This window comes from Leptodactylus fuscus, chromosome 3, assembly GCF_031893055.1.
Source record: "Leptodactylus fuscus isolate aLepFus1 chromosome 3, aLepFus1.hap2, whole genome shotgun sequence".
NCBI classification, from domain to species: Eukaryota; Metazoa; Chordata; class Amphibia; order Anura; family Leptodactylidae; genus Leptodactylus; species Leptodactylus fuscus.
In genome coordinates this window covers 234,611,676-234,634,335 of record NC_134267.1, presented here as the reverse complement: position 1 = coordinate 234,634,335, position 22,660 = coordinate 234,611,676, and the positions used below count along the sequence as shown (strand labels likewise).

The following is a 22,660-nucleotide window of genomic DNA, read 5'->3' as shown; positions in this document are numbered from 1 at the left end:
CTTAGGTGACATGGCTATAGTGAAGGTATCGGGTGGTCACATGTCTGACAGCAGAGTGGAGATGTTGTCTAACCAATAGAATTTTAAAGCAGAGCTAGATTTGAATAGAAAAAAAATTAATCAAAAACAAAAAATTTCTGCAACATTTTCTATAATTTTTTTACTCACATGGGAATGGCCCAGTCCTGCACGTGCTGCTTAAACAGACAGTCGAAGTTGAAGACTTTGTGGCTGACGTTGACGCGATCGCTTCCCCCCGCGAACAGCAACCAGAAGAAAAATCGATTTATCAGCGGGACCAGTCGTGGAATAAAGGTGCTGACAACAGAGAACAATAGAAGAGGTTACAGCGAGTCGCGTCTCTCCTTGTGATTCACGGTCGGACTCCGGACTATTCGCCGATTGACCGATTTCATATGTTCACGTCGAGAAGAGTTGAAGAATTATGTAAATGGGACGTGACATTCCCACTAATCTCTCCCCATGGGCGGCCGTCAGATTTAGTGGTCATCTGGTGCAGCAGATGTTACCGTCCCCAGGCCAATACTACATGGAAACGTCTGAGAGATTCCGACAAACTTGCGCTGATTTTTCTGACATGTACAAATATTCATCCGTCCTGGGGGGTCGGACTCAGCGCCGTCCTCTCCCGGGGCACGGATCGGAACGCTCAGCTAACAGGAACACTTGGCGGGGTGTTAGACACTGGCTATGACATAAGATTTAAAGGGGAACTCCATCTCAGGTGAACACTCTCCCATACCTCCCAACCGTCCCGATTTCCGATTCCGGTGACATGTCCCGCGGTCCCGGTTGGAGGAAGTATGTCCCGATTTCAACTCAGATCTGCGTCCAGAGGACACAGATCTGAGTTGAACACATACGTGGCTGAAGCAAGGAGCTGACACAGGTCAGCTCCTTCCTTCGCCGCTGCCGCCGGCTACTGGCTTGTAGACGCGATGTGATGACGTCACATCGCGTCTACAACTGTGCACCAGTGAGAGAGAGAGAGGCGCGCAGAGAGCAGCGGGGGAACGAAGGAGAAGGTAAGTGTAATGTGGAACGTGAAACTGGGGGCAGATGAAGGAGATGATGGCATAACACTGGGGGCAGAGATGGAGAGGACGGTATGACACTGGGGGCAGAGATGGAGAGGACGGCATGACACTGGGGGCAGAGATGAGGGGACATGAATCTGGGGGCAGAGATAGAGGGACATGAATCTGGGGGCAGAGATGGAGAGGACATGAATCTGGGGGCAGAGATGGAGAGGACATGAATCTGGGGGCAGAGATGGAGGGACATGAATCTGGGGGCAGAGATGGAGGGACATGAATCTGGGGGCAGAGATGGGGGACATGAATCTGGGGGCAGAGATGGGGGGACATGAATCTGGGGGAAGAGATGGGGGGACATGAATCTGGGGGAAGAGATGGGGGGACATGAATCTGGGGGCAGAGATGGGGGGACATGAATCTGGGGGCAGAGATGGGGGGACATGAATCTGGGGGAAGAGATGGGGGGACATGAATCTGGGGGAGAAATGGAGGGACATGAATCTGGGGGCAGAGATGGAGGGGACATGAATCTGGGGGCAGAGATGGAGGGGACATGAATCTGGGGGCAGAGATGGGGGACATGAAACTGGGGGCAGAAATGGAGGGGACATGATTCTGGGGGCAGAGATGGGGGGACATGAATCTGGGGGCAGAGATGGAGGGGACATGAATCTGGGGGAAGAGATGGAGGGGACATGAAACTGGGGGCAGAGATGGAGGGGACATGAATCTGGGGGCAGAGATGGAGGGACATGAATCTGGGGGCAGAGATGGGGACATGAATCTGGGGGCAGAGATGGAGGGGACATGAATCTGGTGGCAGAGATAGAGGGGACATGAATCTGGGGGCAGAGATGGAGGGGACATGAAACTGGGGGCAGATGAAGGGTGTATATGAAACTGGGGGAGAGATAGAGGGGGAACATATAATTTACGGGTGACTGTAAGAGGATTATACTGTGTGCGGGCACATGAAAAATTAATGAGAATGGGCGGAGTCAACAAAAAAGTGGGCAGGGCTAAATTTGCCCTCGGCACACTACGCGCGCTGCACATTTTGTCCCTCTTTCGGTTCTTCAAAAGTTGGGTGGTATGCTCTCCCTACTACTCTATTAGTTTTCACCTCTATGACTTGGTCAGTCATTTTGCATTTTGGTCAGAATCCGTCTTGACAAACCGAGCTAAATGAAGTATCCGAATACTCTGAGGCTTATAGACTTCCATAAAAATGGAGGGGGAAAGGTGGCAGAGTAAGAGCGACGTGACTGCTGCGAGAAGTATAACTTGAGGGGGTGCAGAGGGTGCAGTCATCCAGGGCCCAGATGCCCGGGGGGCTCATATGGTGTCTATTGACAATGCGAGGAGATCAACACTATAAATGACACATGATACTTGGAGGACCTTATAAAGATTTTGTATTGGGACTCAGGAACCTTATTTTAGGCCTCTGCTGCTGCTAGTACACAGTTTTCTATCTAACCCCAAGGACTTTATTCACATCTACAATGGTCGGTATTTCTCTTCAATGTACAGGACGCAGAATCTCCTGTTTTCTTTATGTGCGGCCTATGGGAGACACCCAGCAAGTCTCTACCCACCAGCTCATGGAAAACTGAAACTCAGAGACAGAGGGTAAACGGCTAAGAAATGCAAAATACAAGTCGTGTAATGGTCAGAAATGTTGTTACTCCTCATGTACACACATCCCTTGATGAGCCACACCATGTCTGAGTAAAGGTTCCTAGTCTAGCTGTTCCTGTTTCTTGATTGATTGTTGTGTGTAACCCAATGCCACAACTCCACTGCCAGCCCGGACATAGACCTATAGCTGAGCATTCCCTGCCTGACCCCTGGTGCTTTGCACTGCTGTTTCTTGGTCAATGGCCACCTGAAGACCATTCCAAGAATTAGCAACCTAGCGAAATCCAGATCCCTGTGCATGGGTTAAATGGTGAAACTAAGGCTACTTAGACAATGTCCTCAGGAGTGGCCCAAAGTCATGTGACAAAGTGGGTCCTCACCCACTGATTATTACAGTTTGCTCAGGTCATGGCTCCTGCTGGCAACCCCAAGCCTTGGATGTAAGAACTGTACAAGGAGCGTGACCACCAACATAACCCACTTTATTAATACTATGTCTACCTGGCCGGATGTCCGGTCTCCTTCAGCACCTGCTGCTGTGCAGACCTTGGTCCATCCAATACCCTAGGCAGCTCTTTTTTATATACTTCATTGGTGATGGAGGACATTTTGATTTGAGCGTTCACCAGTTCCCTACCAATTGGGCTAAGGTAGCCATTATTATTCCCCCGCAGTCTGGAGAAGCTCTGAGGTGAGGTGTCTACATAACCAGGGTTCTACCAGGTTCCTGCCCATGGGAACCACAACTCGATACACAGTTTCCCACCCTTGCTCCAGAACTGGCATGGAATATTGAAGCCTTGGTTGCTACATCCTGGATGTCTCCCTACCACCCTGGCGATCTGATATTTTTTGCCACTCCAATAGACCTGTGGTTCTGGGAATGATCTTGAGAGTCAGCTCACGAGAAGATGTCTCCTAGGTGGACACCCTAGTTTTCTCCAACTGGGATGAATGGGTGAAGTTCTCTGATCAGGATTTGTACAAGTCCCGTTATGTCCACAATTGCTGACAAAAGTTGGGAAATTCCAATGCCTTGGGTTGGTAGAAGAGACCTCCCTAGGTGGTGAAGATTCCTCCGATGTCTTCAGTAAAAAGGAAGACTACCCCATCAACCTTATGACCTCCCAACAGAATTTTCTACCTCCTTGTGGACAGGCTTATCCCCACATGAAAAGCAAACTATGTCAAATTACCAGAAGAAGAACCTCATGAGGGTTTTCATTCAGACGTCTACTTGGCTTCTTCCTTGACTAGAAAAACGATGGCTCCCTTTTTCTTGGTATAGACGATCACGGATTACACAAAATACCCATGAAGAACAAATTGCATCTGCCTCTAATTTCAGAATCCATGGAGCGGACATCTTCTCCAAGCTGGATTTGTCAAGCGCCTATAATTTGCTCCACATTCACAAGGGTGATGGATGGAAACAGCCTTCAACACCTCCGGGATGGCCATGATGAAAATGCGGTCATGGCCTTCGACTTAACCAAAGCTCCTGCTGTTTTTAGGAATTTGTAAATGACATCTTCTGTGACGCACCGTACATCTGCATGGTCTTCTACTTCGATGACATCTTAATTTACTCTTCAGACATTGTCCCACAGGAAGAACGCTCAACAAGTTCTTCTAGGGCTACAAGAAAAATTTTACGCTCAGTTGGAGAAATGTGTTTTTGAAAAATCTTGGCTACATTATCTCCGACGAGGGACTGCGGATGGACCCAGAGGAACCCACTGCTCTTCTCGCTTGGCATCACCTTCAGGGACTGAAGGTTCTATAGAGATTCCTTGACTTTGACACTTTCTATAGGCAGTTCATCCCCAACTTTCCTTGGGATTTGCACCAAGACCTGGACTTCTTCGGTTAAGAACGTCTTCTTAGGTCACCAAGCGATCCTCTTTGGAGGCACCTCTATATGTCCTCTATGGAGCCAGTATGGTTCTGTTCCAGAAGAACACCAAATGAGAAGATCATCACCTGTGGTTTCTTCTCTAAACTCTACTCCTTAGCCAAAAGTCCAGGTTCTGGAGAATTGTCTTCAGCATTTGGTTTTGGCTCAGTATCATGACTGGGAGAATCTTCTTCCTCCTTCATTCCATTCCATTCTTCTTTTTCATTCTTCATCATCTATTTTTGGTTCTCTTTGGGTTCCTCTCCCAATAGCTGCCTCTTCAGGGGTTCCTGCTGCCAATTTCACCAATCTTCTCCACATGCCAAGACCAATATTATCCAGGCTACTTCTCGTATGAATAGATATGAGGACACACAATAAAGATCTCCTCCCCAGTCCTCCCCTGGAGATAAGGTTGGGCTTCCTTGACCTCTGACTTTCCAGATCTCTAACTCTTTCCACGTTTCTCAGCTCAAATCTCAAGTCTTCAATTTGTTCTCCATTCTTCTATCGCCATGTCAGTTTCTTTTGAGCTGGAGATGTGCACGAGGTCAAGGATCACAGTCTGCAATACATCATAGTTTGCAACACAGTTGGGAGGAGAATTCTTCATTTTGGCGATTAGTAGGGCTTTGGTCCAAAAGAAACTTGCAAAACTCATTAAAGCTTTGCACCTCCTCAAAAGTTCCTTGACAGGGGCAACACGGTGGCTCAGTGGTTAGCACTACAGCCTTGCAGCGCTGAAGTCCTGGATTCGAATCCCGCCAGGAACAACATCTGCAAGGAGTTTGTATGTTCTCACCATGTTTGCGTGGGTTTCCTCCCATAATCCAAAAGACATACTGATAGGGAAAAATGTACATTGTGAGACCTATATGGGTTCCTTGACCAGAGAATAGGGAACAGAAGGGGAGGGGCCCTGTAACCTCAATGTGCAACCAGGCCGATGCTGCTATTGGATCTGCCCATAGGCATGTACACCTCCTCCTACTATCTATAGGGTTAGCACATACACCTGCAATCCTTCCATAGTCTATTCCCATGATCCTAAGTGTTTAAAAGTAATTTTCACTAGCCACGTCCTGCCTGAGCAAAGGTTCCTAGCTTGCTAGAGTCTCGCTGCATGGTGTTCCTCTTCCTTACTGACTCTTCTGTGTTCCTGACTGCTGACCTATAAATCCTACAGTCTACCGGCTGCTGACCCCAGCTTGTTCCTGACTACCATACCAGCCCACCCTGCCCTTCAGCTTGTTCCTCACTACCATACCTGCCCACCCTGCCCTGGCCCTGTACCTGACCACTCTTGGTCTGACCCGAAGTGTTTAGCACCTGGCGGTACTCCTGCGGCGATATCACAATCCCTTCCCCCGTCCACGCTGGCAAAACATTACAATATGCAGGTGTGGTCTTGGGGTTTGTATATATTTAGGAGGTGTAGTCTGGGGGTTTCTATTTTTTGGGATCTATATTTACTCTAGAGTCTATAGTGACATAAAAATATAAAAAAATGAATAAATCATCGTCTTTCTATTTTTTGTAGGGGAGCGTAACAGCCGCAACAACCTTAATATCCCTTGAATTTAATGGTAGGACATTATAGGAAATGAACACTAGATGGCAGCAGCACACTATGAATTAATGATTGTTCAAAGTAGACACAAAATGCGATAGTGCTGATGGGAGTAGTAGTAGTAATAAGAGTAGTATAGCGGGTGTCAGAGGGAGGAGGAGTAGTAATAGTAGTATACAATCCGGGACGATTAGGAGGTATGTTACTAGGTTTAGTGGTGAGAGTGAAAATTGCGGGATATATATTTTTTAAAGAATATAGATAGTGACATGGAAAAATTTTTAAAAAAATCTAAATTCTATAATACAATATGGGCCCCATTGCAAAACCTTTAGACCCTTTTATGCCCCATGTTCCATAATCGAAATGTATGTATGTCTAATCTAGTTTTGTTTTGTCCCCCTCAATGATCCCCTCTCAACCCCCATGAGCAGGATTCACCCCCCTTGTTCTCAATGTAAGTCCTAATACTAATACACTAATATCCGGATATCGCAGCCGCTCGTTTCCACATCTTTCTCCGCAAAATAAGTGATGCCATTTCCACAGTCCACCACTAGGGGGCAGTCGCTGCTTGTATGACCTGCAGGAAATATCCAGACAGGAACGATTAACCCCTTTGTTGACTTTTACGGACACAGAAGACGAGCGGGTCCGACAGCTAACACACAAGATAACAAGGCCTCCACCTTGCGCCGCCGCTGCAACGTCGCACTCGCTGAGAATTATGATTAATACGGATCTCACAAAGTTCTTTTGAAAAGTCATTAAAGGTTCAGTCTGTCGATTAAAGGCGGCGCGCTCCTTTCAAGTCTCAGCGCCCATGGTGCGCCTCCGTCTGCAGAGGTTTCTAGCCCAAACTCTCTCCCCCGCTCTTATTGCTTTTTAGCCGCTTTGATACAAAAACTTTCCTTCCAAAATACAAAAAGCGATTCGAGGTGGGGGGTAAAACGCGTCGGAGCCACCCGGGCACAGAACTAAAGAAGCGACGCTCCTCAGGCGGTAGGAACAATGACTCCAGAGTCACCCAACGCCTCCAGAATCCCGGGAAACTACCTTCAGATGTAATGAGATGTACTGGTGACGGAAACGCGTTAACCTCTACAAGAAGTAGGGCGTGAAATGATTTATTTGCAAAATTTATCATGAAAAGAAAACGAGAGCCTTGAAGGGTTTTCATGTCGATGGGAAATGGAGAAGGATGCCGTTACCTACAGGAGATCGGACCTACAGAGATGTTATTGTCCTGTAACCAACACCGTACGTGACAGCTTACTTCTAGAAGACGTTGAGGAACACTCGGTCTCAAAAAGTTTTTGGTTCACCTGGAGAGTCAAAGTAATTCAGGTCGAAAGGGTTAAACAGTCATGTATGAAGGTGACCATACATAGTAGATGAATGTCAACCAAGCCAGGACTGGCCGACCATCTAACACGCATGGTGGTATCGTGACTCTCCATCAATGGCAGCCATCAGAGGAAAGATGGGCCAGGCGTCCTTCCTTCTCCATCGTGAACACACGTGTGCTTGACCAAGTATATAGACAGAAGGAATAGCTGTCTACAAAGGAGCGCCCCCTGTCATATATCTACAATGTATGACCAGCTCATGTCTTATAGCCAAGTCTATTGAGGTTACGTTGTTCCATCAAGTTTCCATCTCTGGTCTGGTCACGCCATCAACTTTCCAACTTGCAGTCCATCAAGATTCCGTTATGTATCTTGAAAGAGGAACCATGGACACAACACATCCGTAAAATCAATAGAACCATCTTAGGTCTTCTAAGTCTATTGTCTAACTGCTCCATCACAGATCATGTTGCTCCATCAAGTTTCCACCTTCGGTCTGGTTGCTCCATCTACTTGCAGTCTATCGAGTCTCCATTACATATCAAAGAACGACCCTGGACAGATCATGTCCATAACATCATCAGGACAGATTTACTTCTTCAATCAAAATCTACTTCTCCATCACAGATCATGCTGCTCCATCAAGATTCCATTTTTGGTCCAGTAGTTCCTTCAAGTTTCATTATATTTCATCAAAGCCTGACCATGGACACAGCATGTCCATAAAATCTTCCAAGTCTATTGTCTAACTGATATGTTGCTCCATCTGGTCTGGTTGCTCCTTCAACGATACAACTTGCAGTCCATCAAGACTCTTCAAAATGGAACCAAGTCTAGTGTCAACTGCTACATCAACGTTCTATCTCTGTTGAGGTTTCTTCATCATCTTCCCACTTGTAGTCCACCAAGACTCCATCACATATCAAAGATTAACCATGGACACAACATGTCCATAAAGTCAACAGGACAAGATTAAGTTTTCTATCCAATTGCTCCATCAAGTGTCCATTTCTGGTCTGGTTGCTCCATCAACTTTCCAACTTGGAGTCCATCAAAACTCCATGACGTATCAAGAAAGATCAACCATGGACACAACATGTCCAGAAGATCAGTAGGACCATGTGCAATGTGTCCATGGAAAACAAATTGTGTCAGATGATAAGACACCCTTCTTCAGGCTCAGGCCACCACATACCCTAAATTTCAAAAACGTAGCCTAAAGAAGAGCCATCCTTGACCTGAAAAGTGTCTTTGTGCATGGACAGAAACTCAAGTCTTCATTGCGAGGAACCCTCTTTAAGAACTTTTTCTACTTTTCAATGGTTACTGTAGAAGGCCCAAGTTGGAAAGGTCCCACCTAATGATGGAGCCTCGCACAGATTGCATCATAGGGTGGATCGTACCATCAAGGCTCTTCCTTATAAAGACTCCATCACCTATATACAGTTGCTCCACTTGTCTTGTTCCTTAGACTCGGTCCTAGTCCCATGTTCCTGACCAATGGTATTCTCAACAAGGTTGACCAGAATAAGAAGAACCTGGCTGTTGCCACCAAGCTTCTCCACATGTCGTATCTAACAATGCAATCCTCCTCCTCTGACATGAATGTGCCTGACTCGCAATTCCTGACACAGCCTACATATAGGGGTGGCGCTGTTACTGAATGAAAGCAAGAAAGGATAATCCCTCTAATCCCTTATCTTGGAATGGGTGGGATTTCTAGATAATCAGATGCCAGATTAATCTTACGGTCCAGATTCTAATATCGCTGGATGAGGCGGAGTAATATTAATGTCAGCACTTTAACCATGGACACAGTAATATATGTCGCCATCAATCTCAGGTAGATACAACTCTCCTGGTGGTGACAGTGTCTGTCGGAGCAGATCTGATTCCACCACAACAGAGAACGCTTCTCCTGAATCACTGTGACATTATATCTAGAAGATACGTCTGGTCCTCCTACATCATAGCGGGAGCCGGGGTGACATTAATGATCCGCAGTTATGGATGAAGCCATCATTTACTGTACAATGCGAGCCGCATGGCTGGAGACGCTGAGCGGTAACCGACACGTAACGCACACCTTCTAGAAAGATATATGTTCCGGATATGCAGAGAAGCGCGGGGAATGGATTATGGGAAAGACACTGAAATTTAGGGAAAAATAATCAATTGTAAAATATATAAAATCTCTATATAATTTATATACCGGTAAGTATATGTCATAATATAGAATCTATCTACTGTATCTATCTATCTATCTATCTATCTATCTATCTATCTATCTATCTATCTCCTATCTATCTATCTATCTATCTATCTATCTCCTATCTATCTATCTATCTATCTATCTATCTATCTATCTATCTCCTATCTATCTATCTATCTATCTATCTATCTATCTATCTATCTATCTCCTATCTATCTATCTATCTATCTATCTATCTATCTCCTATCTATCTATCTATCTATCTATCTCCTATCTATCTATCTATCTATCTATCTATCTATCTATCTATCTATCTATCTATCTATCTATCTCCTATCTATCTATCTATCTCCTATCTATCTATCTATCTATCTATCTATCTATCTCCTATCTATCTATCTATCTATCTATCTATCTATCTCCTATCTATCTATCTATCTATCTATCTATCTATCTATCTCCTATCTATCTATCTCCTATCTATCTATCTATCTATCTATCTATCTATCTATCTATCATCTATCTATCTATCTATCTATCTATCATCTATCTATCTATCTATCTATCTATCTATCTAACTACCTATCTATCTATCTATCTATCTATCTATCTATCTATCTATCTATCTCCTATCTATCTATCTATCTATCTATCTATCTCCTATCTATCTATCTATCTATCTATCTATCTATCTATCTATCTATCTCCTATCTATCTATCTATCTATCTATCTATCTATCTATCTCCTATCTATCTATCTATCTATCTATCTATCTATCTATCTATCTCCTATCTATCTATCTCCTATCTATCTATCTATCTATCTATCTATCTATCTATCTATCATCTATCTATCTATCTATCTATCTATCATCTATCTATCTATCTATCTCCTATCTATCTATCTATCTATCTATCTATCTATCTATCTATCTAACTACCTATCTATCTATCTATCTATCTATCTATCTATCTATCTATCTATCTATCTATCTATCTCCTATCTATCTATCTATCTATCTATCTATCATCTATCTATCTATCTATCTATCTATCTATCTATCTCCTATCTATCTATCTATCTATCTATCTATCTATCTATCTATCTCCTATCTATCTATCTATCTATCTATCTATCTATCTATCTATCTATCTATTATCTATTATCTATCTATCTATCTATCTATCTATCTATCTATCTCCTATCTATCTATCTATCTATCTATCTATCTATCTCCTATCTCCTTTGCACCGCTGTTTGCCATTTGATCCAGGTGGGCCTGTTCCTCGTCTTCTCTATAAGTTCTGCTCTTCTGATTCCCCATTTCTGTGTTCCGGCACCAGCGCGGACTCTTTCCTGGGTCTGTGGCCTTCCATGTTACCCTTCTGATGGGTTCTGCTACATTTCAGTACAGATGTCATTTTATCTTTACTTCCGTAGCCGCTCTTCTTGACATATGACTAACTAACCATGGTCTGGGCTTCATATCATGGAGGTTAGGAGTGTCTCGCTTGCTCTCGTTGACCCCTCTTAGATGGTGACCAATTACACTTGTATAGAAGGTCTTAAAGATATGCCCTACATATGACAGGTCGGAATACCTCTTTAGTCTGCCCATTGATGGGGGAGAATTTTGGCCATTTTCTTGAAGACACTTCCAGGCACCGTTCAGAGATTTATTTCAGTGAATCCGCCATCTCCAGAGCTCACCGGTCCAGCTCTCCATCCACAAGTCTCATCACCAGAGAGTCCTGATTGATCCGCCATCCTCTGCCCATCAAGTCATACGCCGCACAGATGAAACCCTCAGATAAATCCATCGCTCTCCTGTCTTATATATCTCCTGCCAACACACAGACGCCGCTAATGTCTCCATTTGTCACCTTGTTATGAGATCTTCACACTGAGATTTACAGACCGCCGAGCGAAATCTCCTGGATAAATCCTGTTAGCGCCACCAGATAAAGGTTATATATCTCCTATCTATCTATCTATCTATCTATCTATCTATCTATCTATATATCTATCTATCTATCTCCTATCTATCTATCTATCTCCTATCTATCTATCTATTTCCTATCTATCTATCTATCTATCTATCTATCTCCTATCTATCTATCTATCTATCTATCTCCTATCTATCTATCTATCTATCTATCTATCTATCTATCTATCTATCTATCTATCTATCTATCTATCTATCTATCCATCTCCATCTCCTATCTATCTATCTATCTATCTATCTATCTCCTATCTATCTATCTATCTATCTATCTATCTATCTATCTATCTATCTCCTATCTATCTATCTATCTATCTATCTATCTATCTATCTCCTATCTATCTATCTATCTATCTATCTATCTCCTATCTATCTATCTATCTATCTATCTATCTATCTATCTATCTATCTATCTCCTATCTATCTATCTATCTATCTATCTATCTATCTATCTCCTATCTATCTATCTCCTATCTATCTATCTATCTATCTATCTATCTATCTATCTATCTCCTGTCTATTTCACACCCTGCAGCCCTTTGTGAGGTGCTTTTTGGGGAGCCCCTTTATGTCTGTGACCTGGTGCTCTACTTTCCGTAGTATTTGGGCCCCGGCCTCTTATGTGGTCTCATCCACTCGCTGCCTTTCAGCCTCCTCTTATAGTCTATCTGTAGTATCCCAAGTAATATCCCACCAAGTGATCCCAGAACCAGCTGGCCTTGGTGTATGGCGGCTGCAGGGCAGAGATATCGGCTCATTACAAGACGTCTGGAGCAAGTCATTAGATTGACGCCATCAGGTGGCAAACCATTAACATTGCTGGTGCACCCACTATACACTGTATGACCCATAGGACTAGCAGTCTATGGAGATCATTGGGCTGTTCACTTCACTTTATAGACTTATAGTGGGAGTGACTGAAACACCCAAACTAATAATTTGCCGGGGGTGCATGTACTGTTGGCCATAGATCTGTCTACAGCAGTGGGCTGGGCTGATCAGTAAGGTCACAAAACCAAGGAATGGTACATACATTGCGCAAACCTATGTGCATGTGAATACAACGGCCCCTAAATGCCTTGTCTTTGGACAAACACTATAGAAGTTGTATATACATTAGGTAAACCTATGTGCACGTGAATACACTGGCGCCTAAATGCCTTATCTATGGGCAAACACTATAGAAGTTGTATATACATTAAGTAAACCTATGTGCACGTGAATACACTGGCGCCTAAATGCCTTATCTATGGGCAAACACTATAGAAGTTGAATATACATTAGGTAAACCTATGTGCACGTGAATACACTGGCGCCTAAATGCCTTATCTATGGGCAAACACTATAGAAGTTGTATATACATTAGGTAAACCTATGTGCACGTGAATACACTGGCGCCTAAATGCCTTATCTATGGGCAAACACTATAGAAGTTGAATATACATTAGGTAAACCTATGTGCACGTGAATACACCGGCCCCTAAATGCCTTGTCTTTGGACAAACACTATAGAAGTTGTATATACATAAGGCAAATCTATGTGCACGTGAATACACCGGCCCCTAAATGCCTTGTCTACAGTCACTAAGAACAGAACCATAATGTTTTGCTACAAAGTATAGCCTATACATTAGGCAAACCTATACGCACGTGAATACATCAGCCCCTACACACCTCTTCTATGGTCACAAAGCATGGGAATGGTATACATTAGGCAAACCTATGTGCGTGTGAATACACCGGCCCCTAAATGCCCCTTCTATGGTCACAAAACAGGACCATGATGCTTTGCCACAAAGTGTTCTGTGTTCAGATAGTCTGTCAGACCTGCCACTGCAAGGGGGCGGAGGTCTGGATATTAGGGCCCCTCCCCATAAGTTTGGTCATGGGCTCACTTATAGGAGGTTACAGCCCCGTGTCCCTGAGAGGAGTCTGTGATGTGTGACATGGTGGCGTCTATGATGGCACTAGCTAGTTGGGTACAGGGTGGGTAAGGTGACTGCCCCCACTAGGTCACCCCTGATGGGGGTAATAACAGCGATACCTTACCTTATCCAGAGGAGGAACTCCAACAAGTAGTATCCCACAAAGCGATCCCAGAACCAGCTGGTCTTGGTGTATGGCGGCTGCAGGGGTGAGAAATCGACTGATTACAATTCATTCACATACTTTATGTCTTATGCTCTAGTCACATCCAAAGCTGCCTCCCATCTTCTATCATCTCCAAAGTAAAGCATAGTATTAAACAAATCTGGAAACAAAGGTGCGGTAAAGGATACATTGCCATGCAAAAGTTTTGACAGGAAGCCCATAAAATTTTACATGCAGCTTTGGATGTGACTGGAGTACACAGAGGACGTCAGAGCACAAAATAACTGAAAACAGATTTTGTGCTTTCATAAAGCTGGAGGCGTTCATAAACTTATCCTAGTTACTTTATTGCTTATGCTGTAGTCACATCCAAAGCTGCAGTCGATCTTCTGTTATCCCCACAATAGAGCATATAATTCATGGGAAATCTGACTCAAAAGTATGATAAGCGATTAGAGATGAGCGAACACTAAAATGTTCGAGGTTCGAAATTCGATTCGAACAGCCGCTCAATGTTCCTGTGTTCGAACGGGTTTCGAACCCCATTATAGTCTATGGGGAACAGATACTCGTTAAGGGGGAAACCCAAATCCGTGTCTGGAGGGTCACCAAGTCCACTATGACACCCCAGGAAATGATGCCAACACCTCTGGAATGACACTGGGACAGCAGGGGAAGCATGTCTGGGGGCATCTAACACACCAAAGACCCTCTATTACCCCAACATCACAGCCTAACAACTACACACTTTACACACTCAATACCACCTCTCTGACAGTAGGAAAACACCTTGAAACATGTGTATTTGGCACTTGCAGTGAGGAGAGCTTGTCACCAGCAGTGAATTTGGCCCTTGTAGTAAGTTGAGGTTGGCACCAACATTTGTTTTGAAAATCAGGGTGGATTGAGTCTCTAACCAGCAGAGTTTGGGCAAATTCATGGTGGAGGGAGCCTCTAAAAACCCCAGTTTGGACCAATTCATGGTGGAGGGAGCCTCTAAAAACCCCAGTTTGGACCAATTCATGATGGAGGGAGCCTCTAAACAGCCCAGTTTGGACCAATTCATGGTGGAGGGAGCCTCTAAAAACCCCAGTTTGGACCAATTCATGGTGGAGGGAGCCTCTAAACAGCCCAGTTTGGACCAATTCATGGTGGAGGGAGCCTCTAAAAACCCCCGATTTGGACCAGTTCATGGTGGAGGGAGCCTCTAAACAGCCCAGTTTGGACCAATTCATGGTGGAGGGAGCCTCTAAAAACCCCAGTTTGGACCAATTCATGGTGGAGGGAGCCTCTAAACAGCCCAGTTTGGGCAAATTCATGGTGGAGGGAGCCTCTAAACAGCCCAGTTTGGGCAAATTCATGGTGGAGGGAGCCTCTAACCAGCCCAGTTTGGACCAATTCATGGTGGAGGGAGCCTCTAAACAGCCCAGTTTGGACCAATTCATGGTGGAGGGAGCCTCTAACCAGCAGAGTTGGTGGAAATCAGGGTGGAGGGAGCCTCTAACCAGCAAAGTTGTGGGAAAGCAGGGTGGAGGGAGCCTCTAACCAGCAGAGTTGTGGGAAAGCAGGGTGGAGGGAGCCTCTAACCAGCAGAGTTGGTGGAAATCAGGGTGGAGGGAGCCTCTAACCAGCAGAGTTGGGGGAAATCAGGGTGGAGGGAGCCTAGTATTAGCAGAATTGTGCAATGCTTATGGTGGATGAGTATGAGGATGCGGAGGAATTGGAGAGGTTGAGCACAGACATGGAGTTTCATGTTGGGGTGCTTTACACAGGTGGGCACAAAAATGAAGGCTCTATCCAGTGGTGGTTCATTTTTATCAAAGTGAGCCGGTCGGCACTCTCAGCTGACAGACGGGTGCGCTTGTCAGTGATGATGCCACCGGCTGCACTGAACACCCTCTCAGATAGGACGCTGGCGGCAGGACAGGACAGCACCTCCAAGGCATATAGGGCAAGTTCAAGCCACAGGTCCAACTTCGACACCCAATATGTGTAGGGCGCAGAGGGGTCGGAGAGGACAGGGCTGTGGTCGGAAAGGTATTCCCGCAACATGCGCCTATACTTCTCACGCCTGGTGACACTAGGACCCTCCGTGGCGGCACTTTGGCGAGGGGGTGCCATCAAGGTGTCCCAGACCTTAGACAGTGTGCCCCTCGTTTGTGTGGACCGGTGAGAACTTGGTTGCCTACTGGAGGAACTGCCCTCCCTGCCGCCAACGTCACATGCTGGAAACATCTCCATCATATTCTGCACCAATTGCCTGTGGCAAGCATTGATGCGATTGGCCCTCCCCTCTACCGCAATAAAAGACGAGATGTTGTTTTTATACCGGGGGTCAAGGATAGCAAAGATCCAGTACTGGTTGTCCTCCATGATTTTGACAATACGCTTGTCGGTTGTAAAGCACCCCAACATGAACTCAGCCATGTCTGCCACAGTGTTAGTTGGCATGACTCCTCTGGCCCCACCGGAAAGTTCAATCTCCATTTCCTCCTCATCCTCCATGTCTACCCATCCGCGCTGCAACAATGGGACGATTCGAAGTTGCCCGGAAGCCTCCTGTATCACCATCACATCATCGGACAACTCTTCTTCCTCCTCCTCCTCCATTAAACGCAGTGAAGCGGACAGATGTGTGGACCTACTCTCCAGCTGTGACGGATCGGATGCTATCCCTAACTCCTCTGTGTGATCTGAGTTATCCCTGATGTCAATCAGGGATTCTCTCAGAACACACAAGAGCGGGATTGTAAGGCTCACCATAGCATCCTCAGAGCTCACCCTCCTTGTGGACTCCTCAAACACCCGTAGGATGTCACAAAGGTCTCTCATCCATGGCCACTCATGGATGTGAAACTGAGGCAGCTGACTTTGTGGCACCCTAGGGTTTTGTAGCTGGTATTCCATCAAAGGTCTCTGCTGCTCAACCACTCTATTCAACATCTGAAACGTTGAGTTCCAGCGTGTGGGGACGTCGCACAAAAGCCGGTGTTGTGGCACATGCAGGCGTTGCTGGAGAGATTTTAAGCTAGCAGCGGCTACTGTCGACTTGCGAAAGTGGGCGCACATGCGCCGCACTTTCACCAGTAGCTCTGGAACATTGGGGTAGCTCTTTAGGAAACGTTGCACCACTAGGTTGAAGACGTGGGCCAGGCATGGAACATGTTGGAGTCCGGCAAGCTCCAGAGCTGCTACCAGGTTCCGGCCGTTATCACAAACGACCATGCCTGGGCCCAGGTGCAGCGGCTCAAACCATATTGCCGTCTCATCGAGGAGGGCATCCCTCACCTCGGAGGCAGTGTGCTGTCTGTCCCCCAAGCTGATCAGCTTCAGCACAGCCTGCTGACGTCTACCAACGCCAGTGCTGCAACGTTTCCAACTCGTAGCTGGGGTCAATCTAACAGCGGAGGAGGAGGCGGTGGCGGAGGAGGAGGCGGTGGCGGAGGAGGAGGCGGTAGAGGAGGAGGAGGAGGGGGGTGTTCTTCTCGTGTCCCTGCCAGGAATGTTAGGCGGGGAGACGAGGTACACCGGGCCAGTTTGGGAAGCAGTCCCAGCCTCAACTACATTCACCCAGTGTGCCGTCAGTGAAATGTAGCGTCCCTGTCCGCATGCACTTGTCCACGCGTCGGTGGTCAAGTGGACCTTTGTGCAAAGCGCGGAACTAAGGGCCCGCCTGATGTTGAGTGACACGTGCTGGTGCAAGGCGGGGACGGCACACCGGGAGAAGTAGTGACGGCTAGGGACGGCATAGCGAGGTGCCGCAGTTGCCATCAGGTCCAGGAAGGCGGGAGTTTCAACAAGCCGGAACGCCAACATCTCCTGGGCCAGCAGTTTAGCGATGTTGGCGTTCAAGGCTTGCGCGTGTGGGTGGTTAGCAGTGTATTTCTGCCGCCGCTCCAATGTCTGAGAGATGGTGGCTTGGTGTAAAGAAGCGCTTTGATGGTGCAGGAGAAGGAGATAAGACAGGACCAGGGGAGGATGAGGGAGAAGTCAACAAAGTGGCGGAGGCAGATGAAGTGGTGTCCTGGCTCGTCCTCTGGAGTGCATCGCCAGCACAGTCAGCAGTGGCAGTGGCAGAGGCAGAGGCAGTGGCAGAGGCAGTGGCAGTGGCGTGAACGGCAGGCGGCCTTTGTCCTGCCGTTGCTGCCTGCCACTGATTCCAGTGCTTGGATTCCAAATGACGGCGCATTGAAGTGGTGGACAGGTTGCTCTTCTCAGAGCCCCTAATCAATTTCGAGAGGCAAATTGTGCAGACAACACTATATCTGTCCTCGGCGCATTCCTTGAAAAAACTCCACACCTTCGAGAAACGTGCCCTCGAGGTGGGAGTTTTTCGGGGCTGGGTACGAACTGGAACATCTTGGGAGATTCCGGGTGTGGCCTGGCTTCGCCTAAGCTGCTGACCTCTGCCTCTGCCTCTAGCTACCCTTTTTGGTGCTGCACCTGCCTCAACATCCACACTACTTTCCCCGCTTGACATCCCCCCTGTCCAGGTCGGGTCAGTGTCCTCATCATCCACCACTTCCTCTTCCAACTCCTGTCTCATCTCCTCCTCCCGCACAATGCGCCGGTCAACTGGATGCCCTGACGGCAACTGCGTCACATCATCGTCGATGAGGGTGGGTTGCTGGTCATCCACCACCAAATCTAAAGGAGATGGAGGAGACTCTAGTGTTTGAGCATCTGGACACAGATGCTCCTCTGTTAGGTTCGTGGAATCGTGACGTGGAGAGGCAGGTTGAGGGACAATGAAAGGAGCGGAGAACAGCTCTGGGGAGCAGGGACAGTTGGGGTTATTGTTCTGTGAAGCTTGGGAATTTTGGGAGGAAGGAGGACAAGACTGTTGGGTAATAGGAGGAGAGGAGGCAGAGTCTGACTGGCTGCTGGACAATGTGCTGTAAGCGTTCTCTGACAGCCATTGCAAGACCTGTTCCTGGTTCTCGGGCCTACTAAGGTTTGTACCCTGCAGTTTAGTAAATGTGGCAAGCAACCCTGGCACTGTGGAGTGGCGCAATGCTTGCTGCCCCACAGGAGTAGGCACGGGACGCCCTGTGGCTTCACTGCTACCTTGCTCCCCAGAACCATTCTCCCGACCTCGCCCACGGCCTCGTCCACGTCCCTTTCCGGGAGCCTTGCGCATTTTGAATTCCCAGTTAGAAATTGGCACTATATACCAGTAGCAAAAATTGTGGGTGCACGTAACCCCAATATATTCTTTGAATTCCCAGTCAGACAATGGCACTATATACCAGTAGCAAGAAATGAGGGTATTTATAACCCCAATATATTCTTTGAATTCCCAGTCAGACAATGGCACTATATGGCAGTAGCAAAAATAGTGGGTGTATATAGCCCCAATTCTATTGCTAGGGGACTTGCAGGGTATTTCTGTGGTGAAGGTGGGGGGGGTACACCGTTGGAACGGGGATTTGGGGTGTATATATGGGGTATACGGGAATACACTGTCAGTGTATTCCATTCAGGATCCTGGGAAAGCTGGGTTGCGGCGATTGAGCCCGTCAGTGCCACGTTACACTGACAAGCTTCTCCCTGGAATTTAGCTCTTACAAGAGCTGTTGGTTGTCTTCTCCTTCCTATCCTAGCCTGTCCCTGCCTACCCAGAATCTAAGCCCTAGCTAGCTGGACGGAAACCTCCGTCCCCGGTGAATTGCAAGCTCAGAATGACGCGAAGCTGGGCGTCGCTGTTCTTTTAAATTAGAGGTCACATGTTTTCGGCAGCCAATGGGTTTTGCCTACTTTTTTCAACGTCACCGGTGTCGTAGTTCCTGTCCCACCTACCCTGCGCTGTTATTGGAGCAAAAAAGGCGCCAGGGAAGGTGGGAGGGGAATCGAGTAATGGCGCACTTTACCACGCGGTGTTCGATTCGATTCGAACATGCCGAACAGCCTAATATCCGATCGAACATGAGTTCGATAGAACACTGTTCGCTCATCTCTATAAGCGATATATTGGCATACAAAAGATCTGAGAGGAATCCAATAAAAAAAATATTCAGGCTGCTTTGGGTGTGACTGGAGTACAACACATTTTGTCACAACAGAAAATAACTGAAAAAAATATTGCAGTTTCAACATTTCAACAACTGCTATGCCTTGTACTCCACTTACATCTAAAGCTGCATCCAGAACTCTACTAATAATCTCTCCATGTTTATACTCTAGTTACATCTAAAGCTGCATTATGATCACTGCTGACCGTCTTATCATACTGACACAAACACTACATACTCCATGACGCACCATAGCAGGCAACGGAGCATTGTACGACCTGCATAGGAAGCCAATGCAATTTAAATGCAGCTTTGGATGTGATAGTAGCACAAGATATCTTATAACCCTAGACAAACGCTGAAGCTGCACTAGATAGAAGGTCATGAAATCTGACTCTATATCAGGAGCTAGCAGCATTGCGATGCAGCTTTGGATGTGACTGGAGTAGAAGATATTACAACAAGTTACTAAAGATGATACATAGATTTGATTCTGATTCAGGGGAGACGTATACAGCGATTCCAGTATATATCCGTCTATATCTGCCTGCATGGACTGGAGAGGGAAAAACCGCCACAAATCAGATCACAGCAGAGCAAATCTAAAGTAGAAGCGCCAATACCTTGTCTGTAGTGTCCTGATAAAAGACGCTGACACTATCCGTGTGCGGAAACCAGAAGAAGCGGAAATATTCAGAAGACTGTAAGTTTCTGTTCAGATTGTCAAGAACCTGCAAATACAGAAGAGAAATGGTTACTACACAACCTGCAAGGTACAAACATGGGTGAGCAGCAGGGGGCGCTCTGATAGTAATACCTGAGGAAACAGCAGCTACGGTGTTCATGGAAAATCAAGTATATATAATACCAATAGGGGGCAGTATTATAGTAGTTATATTCTTGTACATAGGAGTAGTATTATAGTAGTTATATTATTGTACATAGGAGCAGTATTATAGTAGTTATATTCTTGTACATAGGGTGTAGTATTATAGTAGTTATATTATTGTACATAGGAGCAGTATTATAGTAGTTATATTATTGTACATAGGAGCAGTATTATAGTAGTTATATTCTTGTACATAGGAGCAGTATTATAGTAGTTATATTATTGTACATAGGAGCAGTATTATAGTAGTTATATTCTTGTACATAGGAGCAGTATTATAGTAGTTATATTCTTGTACATAGGGTGTAGTATTATAGTAGTTATATTATTGTACATAGGAGCAGTATTATAGTAGTTATATTCTTGTACATAGGGTGTAGTATTATAGTAGTTATATTCTTGTACATAGGAGTAGTATTATAGTAGTTATATTCTTGTACATAGGAGCAGTATTATAGTAGTTATATTCTTGTACATAGGAGCAGTATTATAGTAGTTATATTCTTGTACATAGGAGTAGTATTATAGTAGTTATATTCTTGTACATAGGAGCAGTATTATAGTAGTTATATTCTTGTACATAGGAGCAGTATTATAGTAGTTATATTCTTGTACATAGGAGCAGTATTATAGTAGTTATATTCTTGTACATAGGAGTAGTATTATAGTAGTTATATTCTTGTACATAGGAGTAGTATTATAGTAGTTATATTCTTGTACATAGGAGCAGTATTATAGTAGTTATATTCTTGTACATAGGGTGTAGTATTATAGTAGTTATATTCTTGTACATAGGAGTAGTATTATAGTAGTTATATTCTTGTACATAGGAGTAGTATTATAGTAGTTATATTCTTGTACATAGGAGCAGTATTATAGTAGTTATATTCTTGTACATAGGAGTAGTATTATAGTAGTTATATTCTTGTACATAGGAGTAGTATTATAGTAGTTATATTCTTGTACATAGGAGTAGTATTATAGTAGTTATATTCTTGTACATAGGAGCAGTATTATAGTAGTTATATTCTTGTACATAGGAGCAGTATTATAGTAGTTATATTCTTGTACATAGGAGTAGTATTATAGTAGTTATATTCTTGTACATAGGAGTAGTATTATAGTAGTTATATTCTTGTACATAGGAGTAATATTATAGTAGTTATATTCTTGTATATAGGAGTAGTATTATAGTAGTTATATTCTTGTACATAGGAGTAGTATTATAGTAGTTATATTCTTGTACATAGGGTGTAGTATTATAGTAGTTATATTCTTGTACATAGGAGCAGTATTATAGTAGTTATATTCTTGTACATAGGGTGTAGTATTACAGTAGTTATATTCTTGTACATAGGAGCAGTATTATAGTAGTTATATTCTTGTACATAGGAATAGTATTATAGTAGTTATATTCTTGTACATAGGGTGTAGTATTATAGTAGTTATATTCTTGTACATAGGAGCAGTATTATAGTAGTTATATTCTTGTACATAGGAGCAGTATTATAGTAGTTATATTCTTGTACATAGGAGTAGTATTATAGTAGTTATATTCTTGTACATAGGAGTAGTATTATAGTAGTTATATTCTTGTACATAGGAGTAGTATTATAGTAGTTATATTCTTGTACATAGGAGTAATATTATAGTAGTTATATTCTTGTATATAGGAGTAGTATTATAGTAGTTATATTCTTGTACATAGGAGTAGTATTATAGTAGTTATATTCTTGTACATAGGGTGTAGTATTATAGTAGTTATATTCTTGTACATAGGAGCAGTATTATAGTAGTTATATTCTTGTACATAGGGTGTAGTATTATAGTAGTTATATTCTTGTACATAGGAGCAGTATTATAGTAGTTATATTCTTGTACATAGGAATAGTATTATAGTAGTTATATTCTTGTACATAGGGTGTAGTATTATAGTAGT

General features: G+C 44.6%; 1 protein-coding gene across 1 annotated transcript in view; it reads right to left on the bottom strand.

The window, feature by feature from the left end:
• LOC142198607 (L-gulonolactone oxidase-like) overlaps positions 1 to 22,660 on the bottom strand; it is a 93,035-nt gene that overhangs the window by 5,716 nt on the left and 64,659 nt on the right. Inside the window, exons 7-9 of the mRNA XM_075269635.1 lie at positions 20,456 to 20,563; positions 13,780 to 13,856; positions 169 to 318 (exon numbers count right to left, since the gene is read on the bottom strand). Coding sequence (XP_075125736.1) covers positions 169 to 318; positions 13,780 to 13,856; positions 20,456 to 20,563 — 335 coding nt within the window. The remainder of the gene's footprint in view (positions 1 to 168; positions 319 to 13,779; positions 13,857 to 20,455; positions 20,564 to 22,660) is intronic.